At 41.7% G+C, this 26,300-nt stretch overlaps 3 protein-coding genes across 10 annotated transcripts in view; 2 read left to right on the top strand and 1 right to left on the bottom strand.

The window, feature by feature from the left end:
• Positions 1–148, bottom strand: part of abca7 (ATP-binding cassette, sub-family A (ABC1), member 7) — a 56,639-nt gene extending 56,491 nt beyond the window's left edge. For all 7 annotated transcript variants that reach the window (XR_013627309.1, XM_078790373.1, XM_078790377.1 and 4 more), the window contains exon 1: positions 14–148. The gene's annotated coding sequence lies outside the window, so the exon portion shown is untranslated. The remainder of the gene's footprint in view (positions 1–13) is intronic.
• A 2,748-nt stretch (positions 149–2,896) lies between these two features.
• LOC131129176 (serine protease HTRA1B-like) lies at positions 2,897–8,431 on the top strand. Its single transcript, XM_058072407.2, has 12 exons — positions 2,897–2,962; positions 3,032–3,117; positions 3,250–3,451; positions 3,531–3,645; positions 4,652–4,741; positions 4,850–5,035; positions 5,843–5,875; positions 5,957–6,056; positions 6,127–6,181; positions 6,258–6,350; positions 6,438–6,626; positions 7,781–8,431. Exons 2-11 carry the CDS (start codon positions 3,078–3,080, stop codon positions 6,604–6,606), a joined length of 1,083 nt encoding a protein of 360 aa, XP_057928390.2. The 5' UTR covers positions 2,897–2,962; positions 3,032–3,077; the 3' UTR covers positions 6,607–6,626; positions 7,781–8,431.
• A 1,001-nt stretch (positions 8,432–9,432) lies between these two features.
• LOC131129582 (amyloid-beta A4 precursor protein-binding family A member 3) lies at positions 9,433–17,481 on the top strand. 2 transcript variants are annotated; one of them, XM_058073285.2, is made up of 11 exons: positions 9,433–9,700; positions 10,866–11,888; positions 12,666–12,696; positions 12,768–12,913; positions 13,129–13,215; positions 13,984–14,163; positions 14,242–14,421; positions 14,499–14,711; positions 16,097–16,216; positions 16,288–16,428; positions 16,513–17,481. In XM_058073285.2, the coding sequence occupies exons 2-11, from the start codon at positions 10,983–10,985 to the stop codon at positions 16,582–16,584; spliced, it is 2,076 nt and encodes a 691-aa protein (XP_057929268.2). In that variant the 5' UTR covers positions 9,433–9,700; positions 10,866–10,982; the 3' UTR covers positions 16,585–17,481. The 2 variants fall into 2 exon arrangements, with proteins under 2 accessions (XP_057929268.2, XP_057929267.2); XM_058073284.2 differs by having other exon boundaries at positions 10,970–11,888; positions 16,513–17,480.
• Positions 17,482–26,300: the final 8,819 nt, after the last annotated feature.

Below are 26,300 nucleotides of genomic sequence, written 5' to 3'. Positions count from 1 at the left end.
AATGTTATATTACCTTTGCCGATTACAGAGGAGAGTCATTCCGGGCATATAAAGCTCAATTGTCCGGAAGCTTCGCTCTATTTCCTTACTACTAATAGCTCCAAGTCCAAAGCTTAAAAGTCCCGCCCCTCTATGACGCTGATTGGTCAATGCATGTGCATAACTGAATTTCAAGAAGCCGGTAAGAAATGTAATTGGTCAACTGCCAATGTTTTGGAAAGTTCCGGAAGCAGACGAGCTAAGTGGCAAAAAAAGGAGCACAGGGGGCGCGAGTGACAAAAAACTATTAAGTACACTTGCACAATAAAAAATACAATTGGTCAACTTCCAATGTTTTGGAAAGTGCCGGAAGCAGACGAGCCAAGTGACAAAACAAGGGGGCGGTAGTGACAAACCCCTAAACGTAAAAGTCCCGCCCCTATATAACGCTGATTGGTCAATGCATGTGCATAACTGAATTTCAAGAAGCCGGTAAGAAATGTAATTGGTCAACTGCCAATGTTTTGGAAAATTCCGGAAGCAGACTAGCTAAGTGGCAAAACAAAGGAGCACAGGGGGCGCGAGTGACAAAAAACTATTAAGTACACTTGCACAATAAAAAATACAATTGGTCAACTTCCAATGTTTTGGAAAGTGCCGGAAGCAGACGAGCCAAGTGGCAAAACAAGGGGGCGGTAGTGACAAAAACCTAAACGTAAAAGTCCCGCCCCTATATAATTCTGATTGGTCAATGCATGTGCACAACTGAATTTCAAGAAGCCGGCAAGAAATGTAATTGGTCAACTGCCAATGTTTTGGAAAGTTCCGGAAGCAGACGAGCTAAGTGGCAAAAAAAGGAGCACAGAGGGCGCTAGTGACAAAAAAAACTATTAAGTACACTTGCACAATAAAAAATACAATTGGTCAACTTCCAATGTTTTGGAAAGTGCCGGAAGCAGACGAGCCAAGTGGCAAAACAAGGGGGCGGTAGTGACAAACCCCTAAACGTAAAAGTCCCGCCCCTATATAACGCTGATTGGTCAATGCATGTGCACAACTGAATTTCAAGAAGCCGGTAAGAAATGTAATTGGTCAACTGCCAATGTTTTGGAAAGTCCCGGAAGCAGATGAGCCAAGTGGCAAAACAAAGGCGCAAAGGGTATAAGTTGCAGGAACAGCCAACCTATGAAAAAAATGCGACTTTTTTTGAACAAAAATACAAATATAAGACATTTAGAAAACGGAATATGTAGTATTTTACACTGATCACTAAATTAATCAGAATCACTTCTGAAAAAAAAGAATCACTTACTGTAAACATAATCTGCTTGGTTATTTTTGTTTTAAATAAACTTCAACAACAAATGTAGAATAAAATTAATAAAAAAAATCAAACAAATACCTAAATAATGATGTAAATGTACAGAGGGGCACAGAGTGAGCCTATCCCAGCTGACATTCATCCCTATGGAAAATTTGGAATGTTTTTGGAATGTGGGATGAAACCGGAGTAATAATAATAATGGTAAAGTAATGGTAGCATCACAACCTGACAGTATTAAATAAAACAAAAAAAAACAAAATTGTCATTACATTTTTCCCCTTTGATGATGAAACAGGATAAAAACAGACAGTTCTGACCCCGGGACGGAAAGTTCAAGCACCGCAAGGAATGATCCTGATATGCTCAAGACCCCAAAGGAAGGTGAACAGAAATATACAATATATAAATATTTAGTATACAATGTTGCTCTGTGCCGGTAAAAGGACAAATTAACGTGGACGTGGACGTTCCGTGGGAGCTAAAGTATTGGTGAAAACACTTTGGGGAAGATTTTCATTTTTTTCTGTTCCCAGTCAAGGCATACCTGCAGGAATTTGACCTTACAAATGGACACAAATTATAAAATCTAGTCGAAATGTTCCTAAAATAGTGGAAACTAGTAGAAAGTACAAATACTCCTTTTTACTTCCTGTACATCAAGGGTGTCCAAACCTTTTTGTGTGGGGACACTTTGAAACATTTGTACATTCAAGATGCTAAACACAGTCTGATGTAAGTCAATGTATGCTATGCTATCGAAATAAAACATCTTCATCTTCAGCTCTACTCCATTTCCAGTAAGTATATTTGTACATAACATTCAAATAAAAATAATACCACAGCTGTGAGCATCAGTTTGTTTCTCTTTTTTTTCTAATTCTATTCCAGCATCCTGATGATTTTGTAGGAAATTCCTACAAAGGACAGATAATACGTTTGTTTAAAGGATTATTCACTTTATGTACTTTTAATTTAGAGTGTAGAAATCCTCCCCCTGAGGACTCTTTAAAGAACCAAATCATAAAAATGAGAACCAGATTGTTTATTCCTGGCAACAATACCTAATACAGACGTCCGAGCTTATCTGCAGTCCCTGTATACCTACAAGTAAGCGGGTCTTATTACAGTGCAGCTGCAAAAAAAAAAACACCCTTCCTTTCCCTGAAATAACACTTTTGCAGATATATGTGTGTGGAAAAGCAAAAACAAATCGCAGTGTTTGTTCCACAGTGCCAGACTAGCTAGGAGTCCTGTGGACACGCTTGACGGTGGCTAGCAGTCGCGCTCACCACTGTAGAAATCCTCCCCCCTGAGGACTCTAAGTGGGTTTTGAATAGAGGATAAGGGAATCTTAAAGAACCAAATCATAAAAATGAGAACCAGATTGTTTATTCCTGACAACAATACCTAATGCCTGTATTCCTACAAGTAAGCAGGTCTTATTACAGCACAGGTGCAAAAAAAACACCCTTCCTTTCCCTGCCCGGTGTCTTTTTTACACTCAAGATTGTGTAAGAGGCTGGAGTACTGGACCAATCAGCTTTCAGGAGACATGTGATGATGATGTCACTCCAGACGGATTATAAAAGGAGGCCGTCAGCGAGCACAAATCATCAAAAGACAAGATCATAGAGAGCGTTATATCAAGTAACTACTCCAGTAAGTATATTAACATGTGCTTGACTTTAATTAAATTGCTGATTAATTTAATTGCTGTTGCTGTTTCAGGTCAGTTTTGCCGTAACAGTGTGGGATCGTTTATTGGCGTCGAGACATGAAATTACTACTGCTTTACACTCTGCTACGCTATTTGTGTGAGTTTGGGCGCTGTTACGTGATGTTAGCATGTTAAAGTCGACCAAGTTTTTGACTGCTGTGAACTTTGCCCCTGGACAAGACGGTCATTTCAGTAACATGCTAACACCAGTTCTGTGACATGTGCTCAGTTGCCTTTGGAAGTGGCGTCGGAAGTGGCATCGGACTTTGGTCATGGCTGCGTCCAAAGACCTGCCCAAATTCAAAACCAGTCCCGGTCCCGGTGACGGATGTCGGTAACTTTGTCGTGTCAGACGGCTCCAAATACCACTTCCTCAATGACATGTTGGAGAAGGTCACGCCCGCCGTCGTTCACATCAAACTCTACCACAAGTATGATTTCTTAACAACACAACAACAACACTGTGTAAGAAAGTAGCCATCTTGACTCAGATGACCTCCTCCCATGCAGCTCAACTCGCCTCGGACGCAACGTCACCATGACAACCCTGTCTGGCTTCATCGTGTCAGAGGATGGATTCATCGTCACCGAGGCCCACACGGTGGTCAATGCGGATCAAATCAAGGTAGGCACTGGCCAATGGGAAGAGTGTAAAGCAGGGGGTCTCAAACACGCGGCCCGCTGGCCAATTTGTCAATTTTTACAGGGTGACCCAAAAAAAAAACGGGCCCCAACTCTAATTAGGCCCCGTTTCTTAGTGTTTTGTCTTGGTCATAACTAGTTTATTATATTCAAAACACTAGGGCAAGGGTCTCAAACACACGGCCCGTGGGCCAAATGTGGCCCGCAGGACACTAGTTTGAGGCCCCCCGCCTTGATATGAAAGTTTAATGTTAGTGCGGCCCGCGCAAGTTTGATATGGATGCTGTATGGTATCATGTACCCAGAAAAAATGATTACGTTTGATTCATGTTCATGTTAAAGGTTAAATAACTGTTAATAGTTATCCTCCCTATCCGTGTGGAAGTGGTAAGTTTTTGGCTATTTAAGTTGAAAGGAAATAACTTGAAGGCTACCGTTTAGGTGGCTAGCTCTCTAGTTTGCGAGTTAGCATGTGTCTCAAGACCCTGCAGTTGCGCAATATGTTGTAAATAAAAAAAGTATAAATGTGACTATAGTCGTGTTTTGTCATGTCTACAGGGCTCTAATAATGCTTTGTTCATTTTAATCTGAAAAAATCATTTGTCTACCCACCAACTATAACTTTTATTATTTGCCGTTTTATTATTATTATTATATTTATTTATTACTGATTGATTTTCTTTATTCTTGATTTGTTTATTTATTTTTCATCTTATTTTGTGCAGAAAAATAAAAATTAAGATATTTGAGAACAGTGGAATGTTTTATCAGAGCTTTTATTGTAGAAAATCGCAACCAAATCAAAATTTATTAATTTTTCTGTTTTTAATAAATGCGTTTTTTTGTTGTTTTTTTGGGGGGAAAACCTGATGCGGCCCAGTCTCACCCAGACCCTAGCTCCAGTGGCCCCCCAAGTAAATTGAGTTTGAGACCCCTGGTGTAAAGGTAGCCAGTACCTGATCATGTGACAGGAAGTGCTTTATCTGCAGGTGGAGCTGAAGAGTGGTGCTCTGTTTGACGGCAACGTCAAATTTGTGGACGAGGCTAGCGACATCTCGCTGATCAAAATGGATGCAGCCGTGAGTGATTTAGTTGATGTTGACAATGCTTCCCGACATAGCTTGCGTGCTAGCTCCGTGCTAACAGTCCAATTCCATGCTAAATATGACATCTTCTCGTCATCACAGACAAAGCTGCCGTTTCTTCTCCTTGACCACTTGACGGACCTTCGTGTCGGCGAGTTTGTGGTGGCCATTGGTAGAAAGCTCCCGCATCAGCTTGATGTGATCTCCGGACTTGTGAAAGGAGGGGCGCGGGAGATGGACCTCCAGAACTCTGACATGTTCTACATCAAGACGGGCATCGTCATGGACGTGAGTCACGTGATGACTGTGTTTGGTGTTTCTCAGGTTCTGATGTTCTGCTGGTCCCGAAGATGAATTGGAATTTAGTCGAAGTTTGAAGTCTTGACGTTGTTTGCCATTTGTTGTTTGCCACCGTCAAGCGTGTCCACAGGACTCCTAGCTAGTCTGGCTCTCAGGAATAAAAAATCTTGTTCTCATTTTTATGATTGGTCCAGGACTCCAGCCTCTTACACAATCTTGAGTGTATAATAAAAGGCCGGGCATGGAAAGGAAAGGTGCTTTTTTTGCACCTGTGCTGTAATAAGACCTGCTTACTTGTAGGAATACAGGCATTAGGTATTGTTGTCAGGAATAAACCATCTTGTTCTCATTTTTATGATTAGCTAACTGTTATTTCAGGGAAAAGATAGGGTGCTTTTTTGCAGCTGTGCTGTAATAAGACCTGCTTACTTGTAGTCATACAGGGACTGCAGATAAGGCCGGATGTCTGCATTAGGTATTGTTGTCAGGAATAAACAATCTTGTTCTCATTTTTATGATTTGGTTCTTTAAGATTCCCTTATCCTCTATTTCAGGGAAAAGGAAGGGTGCTTTTTTGCGCCTGTGCTGTAATAAGACCTGCTTACTTGTAGTCATACAGGGACTGCAGATAAGGCCGGATGTCTGCATTAGGTATTGTTGTCAGGAATAAACAATCTTGTTCTCATTTTTATGATTTGGTTCTTTAAGATTCCCTTATCCTCTATTTGAAACCCACTTAGAGTCCTTCGACGTTTGAAGTCTTGACGTTGTTTGCCATTTGTTGTTTTCTGACAGTCTGCCAACTTCGGAGGTCCTCTCGTGAACATGGTGAGGGATATCTTCTGTCTTTTCCAAACTCATCCTTACATTTAATCCATGAGTTTTTCGTTTTTTTTTTTTTTCCTGCAGGAGGGAAAAGTTGTCGGAATGAACGCTGGTCGGGTGGTGTCTTCTTTGGACGGTGCCATCCCTTCGTTCAAGATCAGTGAACTCCTGACTAAGTCCAAAGGTCGGTGTTACCTTCAAGGTAAACCTTAAGGTCAAGATGAGGATGAACGTTTTTGTTGTTTTTTGAGCAGAAGGAAAAGGAAACAGGAAGTACATTGGCGTGAAGATGATGAGCCTCACACCGGCGTGAGTGTCATGGCGACCTTGAAGAGGAATGTTGGTCGTGTTGATTGTGAGTTGATGATGCTAACGATGTTTGTAGGTTGGCTGTGGAGCTGAAGGACATAGTGGACGACTTCCCAGACGTGACGTCTGGCGCTTACATCATCAGCGTTTTAGGGACTCCCGCCGAGGTGTAAGTACTTCCAAAACCCGAACAGCAACACAGACGTTTGGTGTGTTTTTTTTTTTATTACCTGTGTTTCTTCTGTTTGGACCACAGCGCCGGCTTGCAGCGCCAGGATGTCATCGTCGCCGTCGACGGCGAGCCTGTCATGTCCACCGGCGATCTCGACGCCGCCATGAAGCGAGACGACACGCTTCGGGTGGTTGTGAAGCGGGGTAAAGAAGACGTCAATGTCTCCATCGTGCCCAAGGAGTTTGACCCTTGACCCCTGCAAGTCAAGTGAAGGTATTTGCTCAATTTTGCTAGCTAAAAGCAACATTTTAGCTAGCAAACATATAGTCTCACAAACACAGACAAAAGATATTTATACACGCACCCACACAAAACATCGAGTACGCATGCAACAAAGGAAAAGAAGAATGTTCCAGACGCCTTGATGCCCCTGCGAACAAACAAAAAAGATGCCTTGATGCCGCAGCAAACAAACAAAAGCAGAAAAACACCATGAAAGCGGTTCAAGCAAGGGCAGTAGCGAAAGCTGATTGGTCCAGGACTCCAACCTCTTACACAATCTTGAGTGTATAATAAAAGGCAGGGTATGGAAAGGAAGGTTGCTTTTTTTGCACCTGTGCTGTAATAAGACCTGCTTACTTGTAGGAATACAGGCACTAGGTATTGTTGTCAGGAATAAACAATCTTGGTCTCATTTTTATGATTTGGTTCTTTACGATTCCTTTATCCTCTATTTGAAACCCACTTAGAGTCCTCAGGGGGAGGATTTCTACAGTGGCGAGCGCGACTGCTAGCCACCGTCAAGCGTGTCCACAGGACTCCTAGCTAGTCTGGCACTGTGGAACACTGCTGAGTCGACTTTCTTCCTTTTGTCAATTTTAACACTGAGATTTGTTTTTGCTTTTTATGTGCAAAGCAAATCCACACACATATATCTGCAAAAGTGTTATTTCAGGGAAAGGAAAGGGTGCTTTTTTGCATCTGTGCTGTAATAAGACCTGTTTACTTGTAGGAATACAGGCACTGCAGATAAGCCCGGACGTCTGCATTAGGTATTGTTGTCAGGAATAAATAATCTTGTTCTCATTTTTATGATTTGATCTTTAAGATTCCCTTATCCTCTATTTGAAACCCACTTAGAGTCCTCGGGGGGAAGATTTCTACAGTGGCGAGCGCGGCTGCTAGCCATCGTCAGGGTGTCCTTTTGTCAATTTTAACACTAACTGTTGTTTTTGCTTTTTATATGCAAAGCAAATCCACACACATATCTGCAAAAGTGTTATTTCAGGGAAAGGAAGGGTGCTTTTTTTGTAGCTGTGCTGTAATAAGACCTGCTTACTTGTAGGCATACAGGCACAGCAGATAAGCCTGCAAAAGTGTTATTTCATTGATATTAGCTGAATGTATGATTGTATGGTTTTGATTAGTTGGTGTGAGACAGACGGAAGACAGAAGAGAGGGTTGGATGGAAGCGATTGATTTGCTGTGACGACCCCGAAAAGCCGAAAGAGAAAGAAGAATTAGCTGATTAGCTGGATGTATGAATGAGGGCCAGCTCCAACTTGTGGTGCCGAAGACGAGACTTGGCCCCAAGCGGTGGAACTCTCTCTCCCCCTCCCAAGTAAAAAAAGGCCCCCAACATCGAAAGCTTTAAGTCTCGTCTTAGGCTTTTAACTCGGAGTGAGTCGTATGGTCCTGTGTCTTTTAGTTCTTTCTTTTTATTTTAATTGGGTTTATTTTTTTTATACTTTTATTGCTTTGCTTCTTGTTTTTAATATTTTAACATCTATTTTACTATTTTATTTTATTTTTTTATCTTTTAGTTTTGGATTAAATTCAATTTGTACCTTTATTTATTGTTTTTTTATTTTTACTTTTCATTTTACTAGTCTGTGCAGCACTGTGTAAACTTTGTTTATAAAATGTGCCATTTTATTTATATTTATATTTATATTTATATATATTTATATTTATATTTATATTTATATTTATATTTATATTTATATTTATATTTATATTTATATTTATATTTATATTTATATTTATATTTATATTTATTGATGCGGTTAACAGCGGGTGAGGGATGGTCTGTGTCACCAAAATACATTTTCCCCTTTTCCTTCAAACATTTGAACTATTAACATTTGAACTATTACAACTGCTTTGTGTGGTTTTGTATTTGTATCCTGCCCTTGCTGAATTCTGCAATAAACTTATTTCCTGAGCATTTCAAATTACTGTATTGGACATTCACACTATTTTGACAAGATACTGACAAATAAAAAGTTGACATTTTTATTGGGTCTTCGGACCCATCACCTTTTTATTATTTTTTTTATTAATTATTTTATAAATAATTGTTATTATTTGGTTATACTGTATTTGTCCAATGAACATGAATGACTGAAGAAAATCTGAATTCTTGGTAATTGATCTATTTAAATCAAATCAAAGCCATTTTACCTGGCAACATGAGTAAAATTAAAAGTTCATTCCATTCACTGTGGAATACCTGATCAAGCTCCACGTGCAATATTAAGGCTCTTAGTGAAGTATTTCTACAATGCCTCATATTTAACTGGATTAAATATGGATATCAGTTACTGGCAATGAAAGGCTCATTCTAATAAAATAAGCAATTCTTTTATTTAATAAAATTATTTTATTTAATAAAATAATCGCTTTAATTTAATGAAATTATTGTATTTAATAAAATAATCGCTTTAATTTAATAAAATTATATTATTTAATAAAATAATTGCTTATTTTATTAGAATGAGCTGTTTATAGACTGTAAATACATCGATGTGCTCCTGCTCGACTGAGCTGGGCTGGTCCTCGCTAGTGACGTTAGCTATTCAGAGGACTGTTGCGTTCAAGGAATCTCGAGTTGCTCAACTTTACGAGTAACCAAACTCGCAAAAAATGAGCATAAAAATTACATGACCCACAGCTACTGCTACAGACGGGGTAAATGAAGACATAGTAGTCAATTTAATTGTATTAACAAGCTGCCATTTTGTTTACGAAGCCTTCTCGTGTGTGAGTTATTAGGAAACCTACAACACCTGAATGCAACTATTTTTTTCTTCTTTATGCCACAGCCAACAAATAATACGACTATTCTGTTAAGGAGAGAAACACAATGAAAAGATTTGCGACTGTACATTAAGCGGTCGATTATAGATTGACGTGAAACTAACATATTTCATGGCAAGTCAGTTGTTAGTATGACGAATAGAAGCACTTTTAGGATAAGACCTCGGCGGACATCAAGTTATATGTCGTGGCACCCCAAGGGACATCCGTGTGGGCACAAAGAAAGTCCGACTGACTCGAAATATCAGGTCAGAACTTGTCTAAATGTTTACTGTGGTTTATGTTATGCTGTTAAAATAGACGTTTTCAACGACTTTGTCCGTAGTTGCCATTTTAAAGTCTCCTCCTAACTCAATGCTAACCATGTAGCACACTGTTTATTAGTTCCAAGTTCTCCCTGTCATTAGCGTCAGTCGTGGATATACATTTTATTTACACTTACTGATATAATTTACAGTGACTACTGTATATTTTCTTCTATAACATTGACATCTTGAATCAAATCGCCAAATTGAGGTGTTTTAACTCGGTTGTTTTGGACTTGAATTGACACGATAGAACGCATTTCAATGCTAAATTCGGATACATGTAACGGTAACCCTGTTTGTTCATGCAGTACTTTGGTATATGGTTGTCAGTGTACTTTGTTCCCGCTTATCTTGATGGGCATGGGTCAAGTTTTACTAAAAGCTATGCAGCTATTTAAAAAAAAAAAAAAATCTAAATCAGTGGTCTCAAACACGCGGCCCGCGGGCCAAATGTGGCCCGCAGGACACTAGTTTGAGGCCCCCCCGCCTTGATATGAAAGTTTAATGTTAGTGCGGGCCCGCACAAGTTTGATATGGATGCTGGATGGTATCATGTGCCCAGAAAAAAATTATTACGTTTGATTCATGTTCATGTTAAAGGTTAAATAACTGTTAATAGTTATCCTCCCTATCCGTGTGGAAGTGGTAAGTTTTTGGCTATTTAAGTTGAAAGGAAATAACTTGAAGGCTACCGTTTAGGTCGCTAGCTCTGTAGTTTGCTAGTTAGCGTGTGTCTCAAGACCCTGCAGTTGCGCAATATGTTGTAAATAAAAAAAAAAGTATAAATGTGCTTTGGTAATTTTAATCTGAAAAAAATAATTTGTCTACCCACCAACTAAGTTTTTATTATTTGCCGTTTTATTATTATTATTTTATTTATTTATTACTGATTGATTGACTTTCTTTATTCTTGATTTATTTATTTTTTTTTGTTTATTTTTTTATTTTGTGCAGAAAAAATGAAGATATTTGATATTAACAGTGGAATGTTTTATCAGAGCTTTTATTGTAGAAAATCGAAACCAAAGCACTGAAAAAGTTTGTATATTTTTCTGTTTTTAATAAATGCGTTTTTGTTTTTTGTTGAAAACCTGATGCTGCCCAGCCTTGCCCAGACCCTAGCTCCAGTGGCCCCCAGGTAAATTGAGTTTGAGACCCCTGGTCTAAATGTAACAGTGCTCCCTTTTTTTTTTTTTTTAACTTCGACAGGCGCTGTCAAAAAATGGATATCGGTCCCAGCTCTGCAATATCCAACATGGCCTCCATTGATGGAGAGCCCGTGGATGCGGAGCTCAAATGCGAGGTGTCTGCGGATTCCCAGTTGGAGGGTTTGGATGTCTACAACCCGATAGAGCCTCCTCCTTTAGACTGGAGGTCGGACTCTTCCACTGAGGCGGGCTCAACAGAAGAACCGGAGGACCCCAGCTTCTTCGATACGCCCGCCGATGTCGAAGAGGTGAGCTCGGGTGGCGTGCGTGCGAATTGCGCTGTGGTCTCACCTGACGATAACGAGCGGGAGCTTGATGCAGCTTCAAACCAGGTGCATGAGCCGGAAGCGGGTGACGTTGAAGAAGATGGAGATACCCGCCAGGAGACAACGACATGTCCGGATCTTGAGGATGACCCTGTAAACCGAATACAAGGTGATGATGAAGACCACACTCGTATCCAAGATCTGCTCGGCCAACTTCAGCTCATCGGAGAAGAGCATCAACTTCGTCCCAGAACATCACCTTGCTTTGATCATCAGCAGGACTCTGGTCTCTCCGATCTTGAGACACGTTCTTCTCTTTCGCCCTTAAGAGATGATAGCACCGAAACCACGGGGTTATTGTTTTCCGAAAGCCACCAGCGAGACGTGCTGGGACTGCTGCAGGGCGCTGCCATCGCTGCTTCACCCCATCCCGGCTACGTCCCCCACTCCGGGGAAGTGGACGCTGTTGTTTCTGTATCCTACAACCAGGAGGACGTCCAGAGGTTCTGGGGACATTATGGGAATGGTCAACAGCAGCGGCACAGGGACAAGTCTGTCACCTCACTGCCCGATGAAGACTCTCCTGAGCCGGTGTGGCTGAAACAGGGGGAAGAGGCTCCAGGGGAGGAGGCGACTGCAGCAGAAAGTGCGGAGGTTGGTGTACTTGGTTGGTATGATGATTAAAAAAAAAAACCATATAAATAAAATAAAATAAGGTTAAAGTAAATTAAATAATTGTATTTTTTTTTATAAAATTAATTTTATTCAATTTAAAATTAAATAATTTTGTTTTATTTAATTTAAAATTAAATTAAATTAATTTAAATTAATTATTTAAAAAAAAAATAAAATGTAATTTTATTTAATTTAATTCTGTTTTATTTTATTTAAAATAAAATAAAATGAAATTACATTAATTTAATTTAAAATTAATTTAATTTAAAATTAATTTAATTTATTTAATTTATTTTATTTAAATTAAATTACTTAAAATACATTAATTTAATTTTATTTAATTTAAATAATTAGATTTAATTTTATTTAAAATTAAATAAAATAAAATTACATTAATTTAATTTTATTTAATTTAAAATTAAATAATTTTATTTAATTTAAAATTAAATAATTTAAAATTAAATAATTTAATTTAATTTAAAATTAAATAATTTAATATGTAATGTAATTTAAAATGTAATGTAATTTAATTTAATTAAGAAAGCAGGAAGTGAAATGTAACAGTTACTGATTGTAAAAATACCAGATGGAGGGGTAGGATTTAATAAGCTTTGCTTCTTCCTCCTCCTTTTGGACATGTGGAACTGGGAACTGATTACACGAGATCATGAATGTCAGAATCGGCTACGGCTAAAGCACAACATTAACAAAACCTAATCAGAAACGTGACTGATATGTAATTTTGTGGTCATACAGAATGCTGATGAGCATCCTTCATATAAAGACGGTAAGTCTTGTTTTAATTTTTTTTTGATTGAGAGACAGAAGATCAGATATGATACATGTTTTATCTTCCAGTACCTGGTCCTTGTGACCCTGAAGATCTCTTAGATGGAGTCATATTTGGTGCCAAGTACATGGGCTCCACCCAGATCAAATCAGAGAGGAACCCATCTACTAACGCCCGCATGACCCAGGCTCAGGAGGCGGTGGATCGCATTAAGGTAAACTCAGTCAACAACGCTTATTGTTGATGCTGGGAACAGTTATGATTTTTTTTAAATGGCTTTCAGAGTGAAAAAAAAATGATAGTCTAAGAAAAGATGGCGTCACTGTGTATTACGTTCATCTGTGTGGACACAAATTATTTTTGACTTGCAAAAAAATAAATCTGATGTGAACAGGGCCTTTTTAAATTTTGGATTCTGGGTCGTTTCAGGCTCCAGAAGGGGAATCCCAACCAATGACAGAAGTGGATCTCTTCATCTCCACTCAGAGGATTAAAGTTCTTTCTGCTGATACTCAGGTAGGGGGCAGCGGGGGGTGCTGGGCACATATAGACAAACAACCATTCACACTCACATTCATACCTATGGACAATTTGGAGTGGCTAATTAACCTAGCATGTTTTTGGAATGTGGGAGGAAACCGGAGTACTCGGAGAAAACCCACGCATGCACGGGGAGAACATGCAAACTCCACACAGAGATGGCCGTTGATGGAATTGAACTCGGGTCTTCTAGCTGTGAAGCCTGTGTGCTAACCACTCGGCCTCTGTGCAGCCCTGGTTCAGTATATTTTTCCATCAAAATAGCAGTCATGCCAAAATGTTGTGTTGCTGCTGGATGTTCACAGTATCCGAGTGATACTGTCGTGGGGGTGCTGGAGCCTATCCCAGCTGTCTTTTGGGCGAGAGGCGTTGTACACCCTGGACTGGTGGCCAGCCAATTACAGGGCACATATACGTAGACAAACAACCATTCACACTCACATTCATACCTATGGACAATTTGGAGTCGCTAATTAACCTAGCATGTTTTTGGAATGTGGGAGGAAACCGGAGTGCAAACTCCACACAGAGATGGCCGAGGGTGTAATTGAACTCGGGTCTCCTAGCTGTGAGGTCTGCGCGCTAACCACTCCATCGCCGTGCCGCCTATCACAGAAATTAATCTTAACCAATGAACCTAATTAATCTTCTATAAATGTTGTAGTGCCTTAGAGTGTTTGAAGAGGTAACCAGACATCCCGATTTTAGACATAGTTAACGTTCATATGTCATGTGACCACTCAGGAGGCCATGATGGATCACGCTTTGCAGATGATCTCTTACATCGCTGACATCGGCGACATCGTTGTCCTGATGGCACGTCGGAAGCGTAAAGAGCAAGAAAGCACCGCCGCCGCCACCTCTTCCTCCTCCGCCAAGCCTCAGAAGTGCTTGATGGTCTGCCACGTCTTTTCTTCCGAGGATGTGAGTTCGGGTGGACGCCAATTTCGTGCTGCATTCACACGTACGTGTTTGGTCACGTTTCAATGTGCGTCCACGCAGGCGCAGATCATCGCTCAGGCTATCGGCCAAGCATTCGGGGTGGCCTACCAGCAGTTCCTTCAGGTCAACGGTATCAAGGCCAGTGATCTACGCCCTGGCGAGTACAGCGACTACCTGGAAAGCCAGGAGCTCTACAATGGAGATCTGGCCCACTTCTCTGACTCCCAGAACATCAGAGATGTAAGTCGAGTAATTCATGGATTTAAACTTTAAAGTCAGTCCCGTTAAAATGAAGATAATGGCGTTCTGTTTATCAGGTTGCTATCACCAAGGCTCCAGGAGAAATTCTAGGGTTAGCAGTGGTGGAGTCGGGCTGGGGTTCCATCCTGCCCACAGTGATGGTGGCCAACCTCCTTCACGGAGGACCCGCCGAGCGCTGCGGGGAGCTCAGCATTGGCGATCGCATCATGTCCGTCAACAGCACCAGTATGGTGGGTTTACCCATCACCACCTGCCAGAACATCATCCGGGTAAGCGAGGATGTGGTCCACGTTGGAATCATGACCTGATTTTTGTATCTAGTTTCTGTGCAGCGTGAGGATATATTTGTATTGATTAGGTGGACTTTGAGTTCTGTTTCCCATATTAATCATTAATAATCGACACACCTTGTTAAGATGTGTTCTTCAGCTTCTAATAAATTATTGTTTTTCTAAAAAAAAATATAGGACCAAATGGGAAAAAAAGAGGAAAATCCAATCTTTAATTCAAGCGTATTTTAAGAAAATTTTAAAAATCTAACATTAAGAAATAATTCTTACATCAAATTATTATTATTGTGAGGCCTGTGCGCTATCCCAGCTGTCTTTGGCCGAGACTGGTGGCCAGCCAATCACAGGGCACATATAGACAAACAACCATTCACACTCACATTCATACCTATGGACAATTTGGAGTCGCTAATTCACCTAGCATGATATTATTACAAATTTATTCTCGTCAAATTGCCAATTTTTTTCTCAATATTTTGACTTTATTCTTGCAAAATTACAGCTGATTTTCCAGTTCTGTTAACTATTTCAACTTTCTTCTTGTAAGTTTCTATGCCGCTTATCCTCACTAGGATTGTGGGGGTATGCTGGAGCCTATCCCAGCTGTCTTCGGGCGAGAGGCGGGGTACACCCTGGACTGGTGGCCGGCCAATCACAGGGCACATATAGACAAACAACCATTCACACTCACATTCATACCTATGGACAATTTGGAGTCGCTAATTAACCTAGCATGTTTTTGGAATGTGGGAGGAAACCGGAGTACCCGGAGAAAACCCACGCATGCACGGGGAGAACATGCTAACTCCACACAGAGACGGCCGAGGGTGGAATTGAACATGGGTCTCCTAGCTGTGAAGCCTGTGTGCTCACCACCCGTCCACCGTGCAGCCCTGGTTCAGTATATTTTTCATCAAAATAGTAGTCATGCCAAAATGTTGTGTTGCTGCTGGATGTTCACAGTATCCGAGTGATACTGTCGTGGCGGTGCTGGAGCCTATCCCAGCTGTCTTTGGGCGGGAGAGGCGGGGTACACCCTGGACTGGTGGGTGGCCAGCCAGCCAATCACAGGGCACATATAGACAAACAACCATTCACACTCACATTCATACCTATGGACAATTTGGAGTCGCTAATTAACCTAGCATGTTTTTGGAATGTGGGAGGAAACCGGAGTACCCGGAGAAAACCCACGCATGCACGGGGAGACTTCACAAAGAGATGGCCGAGGAATTGAACAGCTGTTTCCTAGCTGTGAGGTCTGCGCGCTAACCACTCGTCCGCCGTGCCGCCCACAATTCATACATAAGGATGATTTTCTTTCACCGTCAATATGGACCGCCTACATTTTGTGTTTGTCTCAGGACTTGAAAAGCCAGAAGTATGTTAAGCTCAGCATCGTCCACTGTCCTCCCGTCACCATGGCGATCATCAGAAGACCAGATCCAAAGTTCCAACTGGGTTTCAGCGTGGAAGACGGCATTGTAAGTCAACTTTGTGCTTTTATTTGCATCTTTTTTTTTTTTTTAATGAAAAGCATCCTTTTCTTTCTCAGATCTGCAGTCTAATGCGAGGCGGTATTGCCGAAAGAGGAGGCATCAGAGTTGGACATCGCATCATTGAAATTAACGGGCAGAGCGTCGTCGCCACGCCGCACGACAAGATCATTCACATCCTGACAAATGCAGTCGGAGAGGTGAGGGAAAATCTACTATTATAATATAAAAGAATTACATTTTTGGGATTATGGAGATAAGTTCATTTTGTATTCTTCTCACAGATTCACTTGAAGACCATGCCGGCCTCCACCTACAGGCTCCTAACGGGACAAGAGCAACCAGTATTTCTTTGACTTGCCAACTGAACAGTATCACAATCTAGTATAAGTATTTTAGGTAGCGCATTTTAAAGTAAAATGTATGTACATTGCTCACTTTGTAACAATTATGATAATTATGATAAACATTGAGGTGCGTTTCATAGGGTTTTTTGGTCTTCCGGTTTTGTGTGCCTGACCTGAAAGTGCTCACAGAAGAGACGTAAAAGTACTCAATGTACTCATAGTCCTTCGCTTTTATATTGACTCTCACTTGAAAACACTGGTTTATATATCATGCAATACATGGAATAAATATGCACATTTCAAAACAATTCTATCATCCTAAGTGGGAAGTTTTTATAACCTTTGCATAACAAAGAGGTCAGACAACATTTTGTATGCATTGTGGTGTGTCTGTGTCTCTTAGTGGGGACTCCATAGCATGCAAATGATTTACATTACAATAGAAAGGACACGTCATTGGTGCCATCTGCAGGGTAGGGGGTAAAGGAAGTTACATCAAAGGGAGACGTCTTGATTGCATCCCTTTTTATAATGATAGCGTGTACACCCGGGGGTCTCAAATGTGGCCCGCAGGACACTAGTTTGAGGCCCCCCCGCCTTGATATGAAAGTTTAATGTTAGTGCGGCTAACTTTCATATCAAGGCGGGGGCCTCAAACTAGTTTCCTGCGGGCCACATTTGGCCCGCGGGCCACGTGTTTGAGACCCCTGCTGTATGGTATCACGTACCCAGAAAAAATTATTACGTTTGATTAATGTTCATGTTAAAGGTTAAATAACTGTTAATAGTTATCCTCCCTATCCGTGTGGAAGTGGTAAGTTTTTGGCTATTTAAGTTGAAAGGAAATAACTTTGAAGGCTACCGTTTAGGTCGCTAGCTCTCTAGTTTGCGAGTTAGCATGTGTCTCAAGACCCTGCAGTTGCGCAATATGTTGTAAATAAAAAGAGTATAAATGTGACTATAGTCGTGTTTTGTCATGTCTACAGGGCTCTAATAATGCTTTGTTCATTTTAATATGAAAAAAATCATTTGTCTACCCACCAACTATATGTGGTTTCTTAAGTTTTTATTATTATTATTATTATATTTATTTATTACTGATTGATTGATTTTCTTTATTCTTGATTTGTTTATTTATTTTTCATCTTATTTTGTGAAAAAAAATAAAAAGTAAGATATTTGAGAACAGTGGAATGTTTTATCAGAGCTTTTCTTGTAGAAAATCGGAACCGAAGCACTGAACAAGTTTGTATATTTTTCTGTTTTAAATAAATACATTTTTTTTTTGGGGGGGGGAACCTGATGCGGCCCAGTCTCACCCAGACCCGAGCTCCAGTGGCCCCCAAGTAAATTGAGTTAGAGACCCCTGTTGTAGATCCTCCGGCCTCTCCGTCCTTCCATCCAGCGTGTGGGTATAAAAAAAGATACACTTGTAGTCAAGATGATTAATGACCCTGATGATTAATGACCCTGATTGATGACCTGTCATGACGTCATCACCATGTGCCGGAAGTGGCGTCATCACCGTGTGCCGGAAGCGGCGTCATCACCATGTGCCGGAAGTGGCATTATCACTGTGTGCCGGAAGTGGTATCATCACCGTGTGCCGGATGTGACGTCATCCCCGCGCTCCGGATGTGATGTCATCACCGTGCGCCAAAGTACCGGACATGGCGCCATCGCCACGTGGCGGCCGTGACGACGTCGCCACGTGCCGAACATGGCGCCATCACCGCGCAGCGGCCTACAAAATACCCGAGATCGATTTATCGACTAATTTGGATTAAATATTGGTGTAATTAATACAATAACATATATTATTTATAATTAATTGTAAACCACCCCCTACCCCTCCCGTCAGTCCTCACACAGCCCTTCTTTGTCGATCCATCGGGCCGGTTTTCTCTTATGTGTTTTCTGTATGTGAATCAATTTTAAAAAACATGTCAACGAATTAAATAATGAACGCCTTACCTCGTAGATCCACCGGCATCTCCGTCCGTCCATCAGGCGTGTGGGTATAAACTCTGATAGAACCGCTTTTGGAGATCCTCAGAATCTAACCTCAGATTTTAACAAAGTATTTTAACAAAGGGCCGACTGCAGCTTCGGGCGTGAGCGCCTTAACAAATGGCCGTCCGCTTCCTCAGGGATGTGTGTGCGTGTGAACTGCCTAAGGCAACCCGTGAATGTGCGACCGGATGGTTTAATTTGATAAAAAACATAGACGTTTGACCCCCCTCGTACTTTATCAAACGGTCGACAGCTTCTCCGGATGTGTGTGAGTGGGGGCTGCCTAAGGCATCCCGTGACCGCGCGACCGGATGGTTTAATTTGATAAAAAACATACATTGTTAAAAAACCTCGACGTGTGAGGGGCCAACTTAGACATGTACGGGCATGTCCGGATTTTAAAAAACTACCGCTGCGTCAGCATGGCGTATCGGGGGGGTTGCGGGGGGCGTGGAGTACAATAAGCCACAAAACCTAGCTCCAGATGAGACGGCCTCATTGTACTCAAAACTCGTCCGTCTTCATGAAAGCATTCTACCCCATCAACAGTATGATCAGTGAAACATCGGTCTCTATTTACCATCACGATGAAGATGACGACAAAAATGCTTCACGTAAAACCCTCATGTTTCTGCAACGGGGGCAGAAGCTTCCGAAGTCTGGAGGATTATGGCCAAAGTGGTTTTTGGGGTTACAAGTTCCACTACGGTCTGGGAGAGTTGTCCTTTTTTCAAACCAAAGATGTTCAAATAACAACATTCCCCGACGTGGCAACGCTGAATTCCAATGACTGGGGTGTGTTCGATTGTATCATTCCATTGATCATGCAGCAACAAACGGCTTTCAGCGCTGTGTGGATGTCTCGGAAATCTGCGAGCGGACGCTGGTTCTTCAGAGTAAAGGTATCCAAGAAAACCAAAAAGTCTGTAGCTGTAGCTGCTCCAGGTACCTGTACATTAACATCCTGGCGTACGCCGTTGTAAAACAGGCGTAAAAGATGTTGGAGGATTTACCGGAGGGCTTGATGTAACGCCGATTGTAATTATACTGTATCATCGTTGAGGAAGGAAAAGTACTTGAGTTCATATTTACCCGAAAACATGAGGTTGAAAAAATCGTCAGGGTTTCTGACGAGTTGGGTTTGGGCTAAATTATCCCTCTGTCCTAGTTTCCCCCAAAGAGAATTCAGAAAGAGTTTAGACATCTGTCTCTTTGCCGGGTTTGGTTTGATTTTAGACGGGTCTAAGCGGATACCCTGATGGGTTTGGTAGTCGCGTCGGTACTTTTCTCTGCTTTCGTCATCAACCACACCGGGGGGTGGGGGGGTACCCGGAGGCCTCCTGTTTCCCCTTCAGAAAAGTATGCATATAATCCACAAAGATGGCGTCGTAGACCTTTCAAAATGCCACACCTCCATAATCGCGGCCACCCTGTAACCTAATTCAACGGCTTTGTTGAATTCAACCGTGACCCACACACCGGTCAGAGCCCTCGGGTAAGCAAAGTTGCTGTTCACGTAAGGATACAGGGAAGTGACATCAACGTACATCACGCGTTCGTTTTGCGCAGCCGTATACCTTAGAGTAAACGCACTCGTTCGACCCCCGAAAAAGGCCTGCCGCGGTGAAAGAGGCTCCGGAGGGTTATAGTTACGCAGGAATGCCTGCACCCCCCGGATGCGTCTTTTTCATGTTATCCCACTCGTGCTCCTTCATTACCGTGACACGCGTCCCGTGTTTGGTCTTTAACGCCTCTAATTTCTTCTGAAAGGGGCGCTTCGTCAATGGACAAATCTCAGACGGTTGAAAACAATCGGAGCATCCGTGAAAAAAACAACCCAGGAACTCCCAGACATATTTTATACCCCCTGACTCGGCATAACCGTCTACAAAGTACTCGCCAATCTTCAGCGGGTGTTTAATGAACACTTTTTTGCTGTGAGCAACCCATTCCAAATATTGGATGCCCGCTTGTGAGTATGATTTGTGTTGACGCGCATAATTGTCTGGCGGCGGTATAGCGACCGTGTTAGGTTTTAAGAACCTGGTCCTGAACACTTTCATACAGGCTGAGGCTATGGTGATGCAGCTCATCGGGTCTACATCCGTCTCGCTAAGAAATTCATCTCTGAATCTAGAGCACGCCTGGAACAAAATGTCGACATCGTTTTTGCAATAGAGCAAAGCTTCCTTCTCAAAGTTAAATGTGCCACCGCACTCTTTACCGTACCAAGCAAGAAACAACTCTTTCTCAGCCGGAGCCATACGTTGTAGGCCGTAAGCGTCGGGCGGCGGGTATGGGCCTACGTACTTTAGATGCTCCATGGAGCTGAACTCGTGTGGAAAATAACCTTTAGTTTGATTTTCAAACCCTAAGGCTTTGGGCCTGGCGCTGAGTCGCATGGTGAGGAATGACAGCGAATCGATGTACTTTAAATTGTAATCTTGGTCTGTAAAACTCAGAACTTTACTCCCCGTCATGATAATGGATGGCGTGAGTTTCATCTCTATCATTTGATTGAGGATCAAATAGCTGTCAAATCCTCTTGCGTTGTGAGATATTAAAGTCGACCATTTAAACTTATTTCTCCTGAAGTGGAGGAGAAATTTTTTGACGCAGTCCACCCCAAACCAACTCAGCTCAGTTCCGCCCAATGTTTTTGTACACACCAGGTAAGGGACGTGTTTGTTGTTTTGATCAACGTAGGTTTCAAAATCATAGAATATCAGGCTATCGCATGGTTTTTCTGTCGTTAGCGGTTGCATGAAACACAGGTGGGGGGTTGCATCATTATCACGAGGCATTTGTTCGTTGCAGGTCTGACATCGTCTAACAGGACATACATGCTTTCTGGGGGGTTTGTTCTTGTTGACGTAGTACGTCATATTGCATTGATCACACCTTTTCCACAAGTCGCACGTGCTAACGCAGACCCCGCTTTTGGTCGTGTGTTTGCGCTCCTTGTGTTTGACAAAACAAACTTTGGTGCGGCATACTTTGCGACAATCGGAGCGGTAAACTCCAGCCATCTCCTGCCGCATGCAGTCGTGTGCGGTGCAAACGGGGCAATGCCATTGACATCGATGTGTGTTGAGATTGTCGTGACCTTTTGTAGCAAAAATGGCAGAAATACCTGTGCCCGACAAAAGCCGCTACTGATTTTACACCGTAGTAGTGATTCTGCGCCAAAAACAAAAACAATGTGTCTGTCGATTTGGTGAAATTTGTGTCAAAGCGGTGTAAATCCCTCATTTCTGTACAAGACAACAATTTTACGATTCAGAACCGTCTCAAATTTATGGATGTCATTAAAACCCACCGGGGTATGTTCGCTCAAGCCTACACAATGCTGTAGGTGCCGACCCCGTTGCCTGGCAGACTCTACCGTCTGATGGCTATCTAGCATCAGAGCTGTAATGGTGGCGAAGCATAATTGATCTCTATTGTACAGAGTGTACAAATGCCGTTTTTTCTTTTGGATGATTTCACAATCAAGTGTATTCTCCAACTTGCGTTTTCCCCCACCTCTCTGGTCGCGTACCACCTGCATGACAAGTTCTAAACCAGCATCGGTCATGACTTCTAGATTGGATTGTACCAATCGATCCAGTAAATCTTGAAACGCGGTTCTGATTAGGGTCATCCGTCGCTCGGACGACTATGTGTTGTCTCAATCCCTCCCCCATCAACTCCAGCTGCACAACATCCCCCGGTGCTGAAACACCTATAGCTCTATCGACTAAATCATTCACGCGTTCCATAACACCTACGTAGAAGGTCGCAAAGTTAGGTACACGCTCAGGAGGGGGAATGTTTAGCACACGTCTTATTTCCACATTGTTGAAACGGTCTCTGTTCACAATCTGTGGCTCGGCCAGACCTCCCCCGGCCTGTGAGGACGGCTCGTCGTGTATACAACCAGACGCTGATGGCTGATTAAGCCGCTCAAGCGCTCTTTCAAGTGGATTAAAAAAGTCTTCAAAGTCTGCGATTTGCCTGATAGCAAAAAAAAGATCATCACCAGCATCATAATGATCGTTTGTTTCGGGTAGTGGGTCATTTTGCTCGTTGGGGATTCTATTTAACTCGTTTATGACATCCATCAGTTCACACGGTACATCAACTGGGTAACCCTCATCCATATTAAAATCCATAAAAAAACGCTCCACATTACCAGACTTCAGCTAAGATGTGAAGCACGTGGGTGAGAAGACTTTTCATCAACAACTTTCGAGCTCTGATTCTTTTCTTTCGATCTGCCGCTCCTCTGCTTCTTTCTGCGAAGGAATAATATCACCGTCGTTATTATAATGATAGGATATCACCATATTATAATGATCGGATATTGTATTGCATCATCAATTACACACATTACCGGGTTTATCATCAGAGTCTTGGTCACACCCCTCTGACTCTGTCACCACAGAAGCCAGATCTTTCTCACGACCTCCATCCGCTTCTACACACTCCTTTGCGATGTTGCTTAACCCTGTAATTCACGTTTAAATGTCATCACGAGCCTCGTTGTTAACTTGATGTAGATCGATACATACCCAAGTCCCGTCGATGCGCTTCAACACTCATTCGGTGAACATGTGGTTCAAAATCATTCTCCTTTGTATGATCACCTTCTCTCCGGTCTTTGAACGTTCCGCAAAATTGCCCTTCCGCAACTTTGTGTAGCGCTGTAATTGATGTTTTTAAAGTCATACATCTTGTAACACATAGCTCTGTAGCTGATGTTTTAAAATAAGCTTTACTAGGCTTATGGTCCAAACTTAATGCAAATCAGTACTTACCAACTTCCACCTGTGGCAACTCCTCATCAAAGTCCGCTACAAGTCATAACGCCGTCAATTAAAACAATGTGAATATCGCCGACTTAAATTTTGTCATAAGTACTCACGGGTGTGATTTCCCCGTTGTGGATGAACTCCTGCTTTTACAATATCTACAAAAATATAACGCCAGTAATTGATTGGATTCTTGAAGTTAAAGGTTTGGTTTTAAGTTATATCACAAATGTGTTGAGCTCTCTGCAGATGTGTATGTAGGTAATGACTTTTGGTTGACTTTTGATCTTGTTTTATACCCGTGGAATACTGTCGGGGGGTAGAATGCTTTCATGAAGACGGACGAGTTTTGAGTACAATGAGGCCGTCTCATCTGGATCTAGGTTTTGTGGCTTATTGTACTCCACGCCCCCACATCCCCCCGATACGCCATGCTGACACAGCGGTAGTTTTTTAAAATCCGGACATGCCCGGACATGCCTAAGTCGGCCCCTCACACGTCGAGGTTTTTTAACAATGTATGTTTTTTATCAAATTAAACCATCCGGTCGCGCGGTCACGGGATGCCTTAGGCAGCCCACACTCACACACATCCGGAGAAGCTGTCGACGAGTACGAGGGGGGTCAAACGTCTATGTTTTTTATCAAATTAAACCATCCGGTCGCACATTCACGGGTTGCCTTAGGCAGCTCACACACACACACATCCCTGAGGAAGCGGACGGCCATTTGTTAAGGCGCTCACGCCTGAAGCTGCAGTCGGCCCTTTGTTAAAATACTTTGTTAAAATCTGAGGTTAGATTCTGAGGATCTCCAAAAGCCGTTCTATCAGAGTTTATACCCACACGCCTGATGGACGGACGGAGATGCCGGTGGATCTACGAGGTAAGGCGTTCATTATTTAATTCGTTGACATGTTTTTTAAAATTGATTCACATACAGAAAACACATAAGAGAAAACCGGCCCGATGGATCGACAAAGAAGGGCTGTGTGAGGACTGACGGGAGGGGTAGGGGGTGGTTTACAATTAATTATAAATAATATATGTTATTGTATTAATTACACCAATATTTAATCCAAATTAGTCGATAAATCGATCTCGGGTATTTTGTAGGCCGCTGCGCGGTGATGGCGCCATGTTCGGCATGTGGCGACGTCGTCACGGCCGCCACGTGGCGATGGCGCCATGTCCGGTACTTTGGCGCACGGTGATGACATCACATCCGGAGCGCGGGGATGACGTCACATCCGGCACATGGTGATGATACCACTTCCGGTACACAGTGATAATGCCACTTCCGGCACATGGTGATGACGTCATGACAGGTCATCAATCAGGGTCATTAATCATCAGGGTCATTAATCATCAGGGTCATTAATCATCTTGACTACAAGTGTATCTTTTTTTATACCCACACGCTGGATGGAAGGACGGAGAGGCCGGAGGATCTACAACAGGGGTCTCTAACTCAATTTACTTGGGGGCCACTGGAGCTCGGGTCTGGGTGAGACTGGGCCGCATCAGGTTTCCCCCCCCCAAAAAAAATGCATTTATTTAAAACAGAAAAATATACAAACTTTTTCAGTGCTTCGGTTCCGATTTTCTACAAGAAAAGCTCTGATAAAACATTCCACTGTTCTCAAATATCTTACTTTTTATTTTTTTTCACAAAATAAGATGAAAAATAAATAAACAAATCAAGAATAAAGAAAATCAATCAATCAGTAATAAATAAATATAATAATAATAATAATAAACAGCAAATAATAAAAACTTAAGAAACCACATATAGTTGGTGGGTAGACAAATGATTTTTTTCATATTAAAATGAACAAAGCATTATTAGAGCCCTGTAGACATGACAAAACACGACTATAGTCACATTTATACTCTTTTTATTTACAACATATTGCGCAACTGCAAGGTCTTGAGACACATGCTAACTCGCAAACTAAAGAGCTCGCGACCTAAACGGTAGCCTTCAAGTTATTTCCTTTCAACTTAAATAGCCAAAAACTTACCACTTCCACACGGATAGGGAGGATAACTATTAACAGTTATTTAACCTTTAACATGAACATGAATCAAACGTAATAATTTTTTCTGGGTACATGATACCATACAGCATCCATATCAAACTCGCGCGGGCCGCACTAACATTGAACTTTCATATCAAGGCGGGGGCCTCAAACTAGTGTCCTGCGGGCCACATTTGGCCCACGGGCCGCGTGTTTGAGACCCCTGATCTACAAGGTACGGCACAAATTATTTAAATTTTAAATTGATTCACATACAGAAAACACATAGAGAAAACCGACCCGATGGGTTGCAAACACGTGCATGCGCACACACATTAAATAATATATGTTATTGTTGTAATTACTCCGATATTTAATCCAAATTAGTCGATAAATTAATCTCGGGTGTTTTGTAGGCCGTTGCGTGGTGATGGTGTCATATCGGGCGCATGGTGATGCTGTCATATCCGGTGCATGATGAAATCATGTCACGTGGGGGTCATAAATCACTATTTTGACTAGAAGTGAATTATTATTTATTTTATGTTATGTTATTAATGATAACATTAATGTTATGTTATTATATTATGAACATACATGCAGACCCCAAATTAATTAATTTAAAAATTAATAAATACATACAAAAAAAGTGTAAAAGATTACAAGATAAAATATAAATGGTATTATTATAGTCACTATCTGTTCTGTTTGACATGTTAATTGGTCTCAGTCATGGACGGCTTCCACTATGAATACTAATGATGGAAAACTTGCTTCCTTTTACTGACTCGAATTCTTAAGAGCCACTCACTGAAGAGAATCCAATACTCGAGTCACGCGACTCACTCGTCACAAGGCGCATGCGCAGAACTAAATATAAAGAGCCAAAAAAAGCAGCC

This window comes from Doryrhamphus excisus, linkage group LG4 (assembly GCF_037039965.1).
Source record: "Doryrhamphus excisus strain RoL-2023G ecotype Guam linkage group LG4, RoL_Dexc_Guam_v1.1, whole genome shotgun sequence".
Lineage (NCBI taxonomy): Eukaryota > Metazoa > Chordata > Actinopteri > Syngnathiformes > Syngnathidae > Doryrhamphus > Doryrhamphus excisus.
Note: the sequence above shows the minus strand (reverse complement) of the source record. Positions and strands in the feature narration are given on the sequence as shown.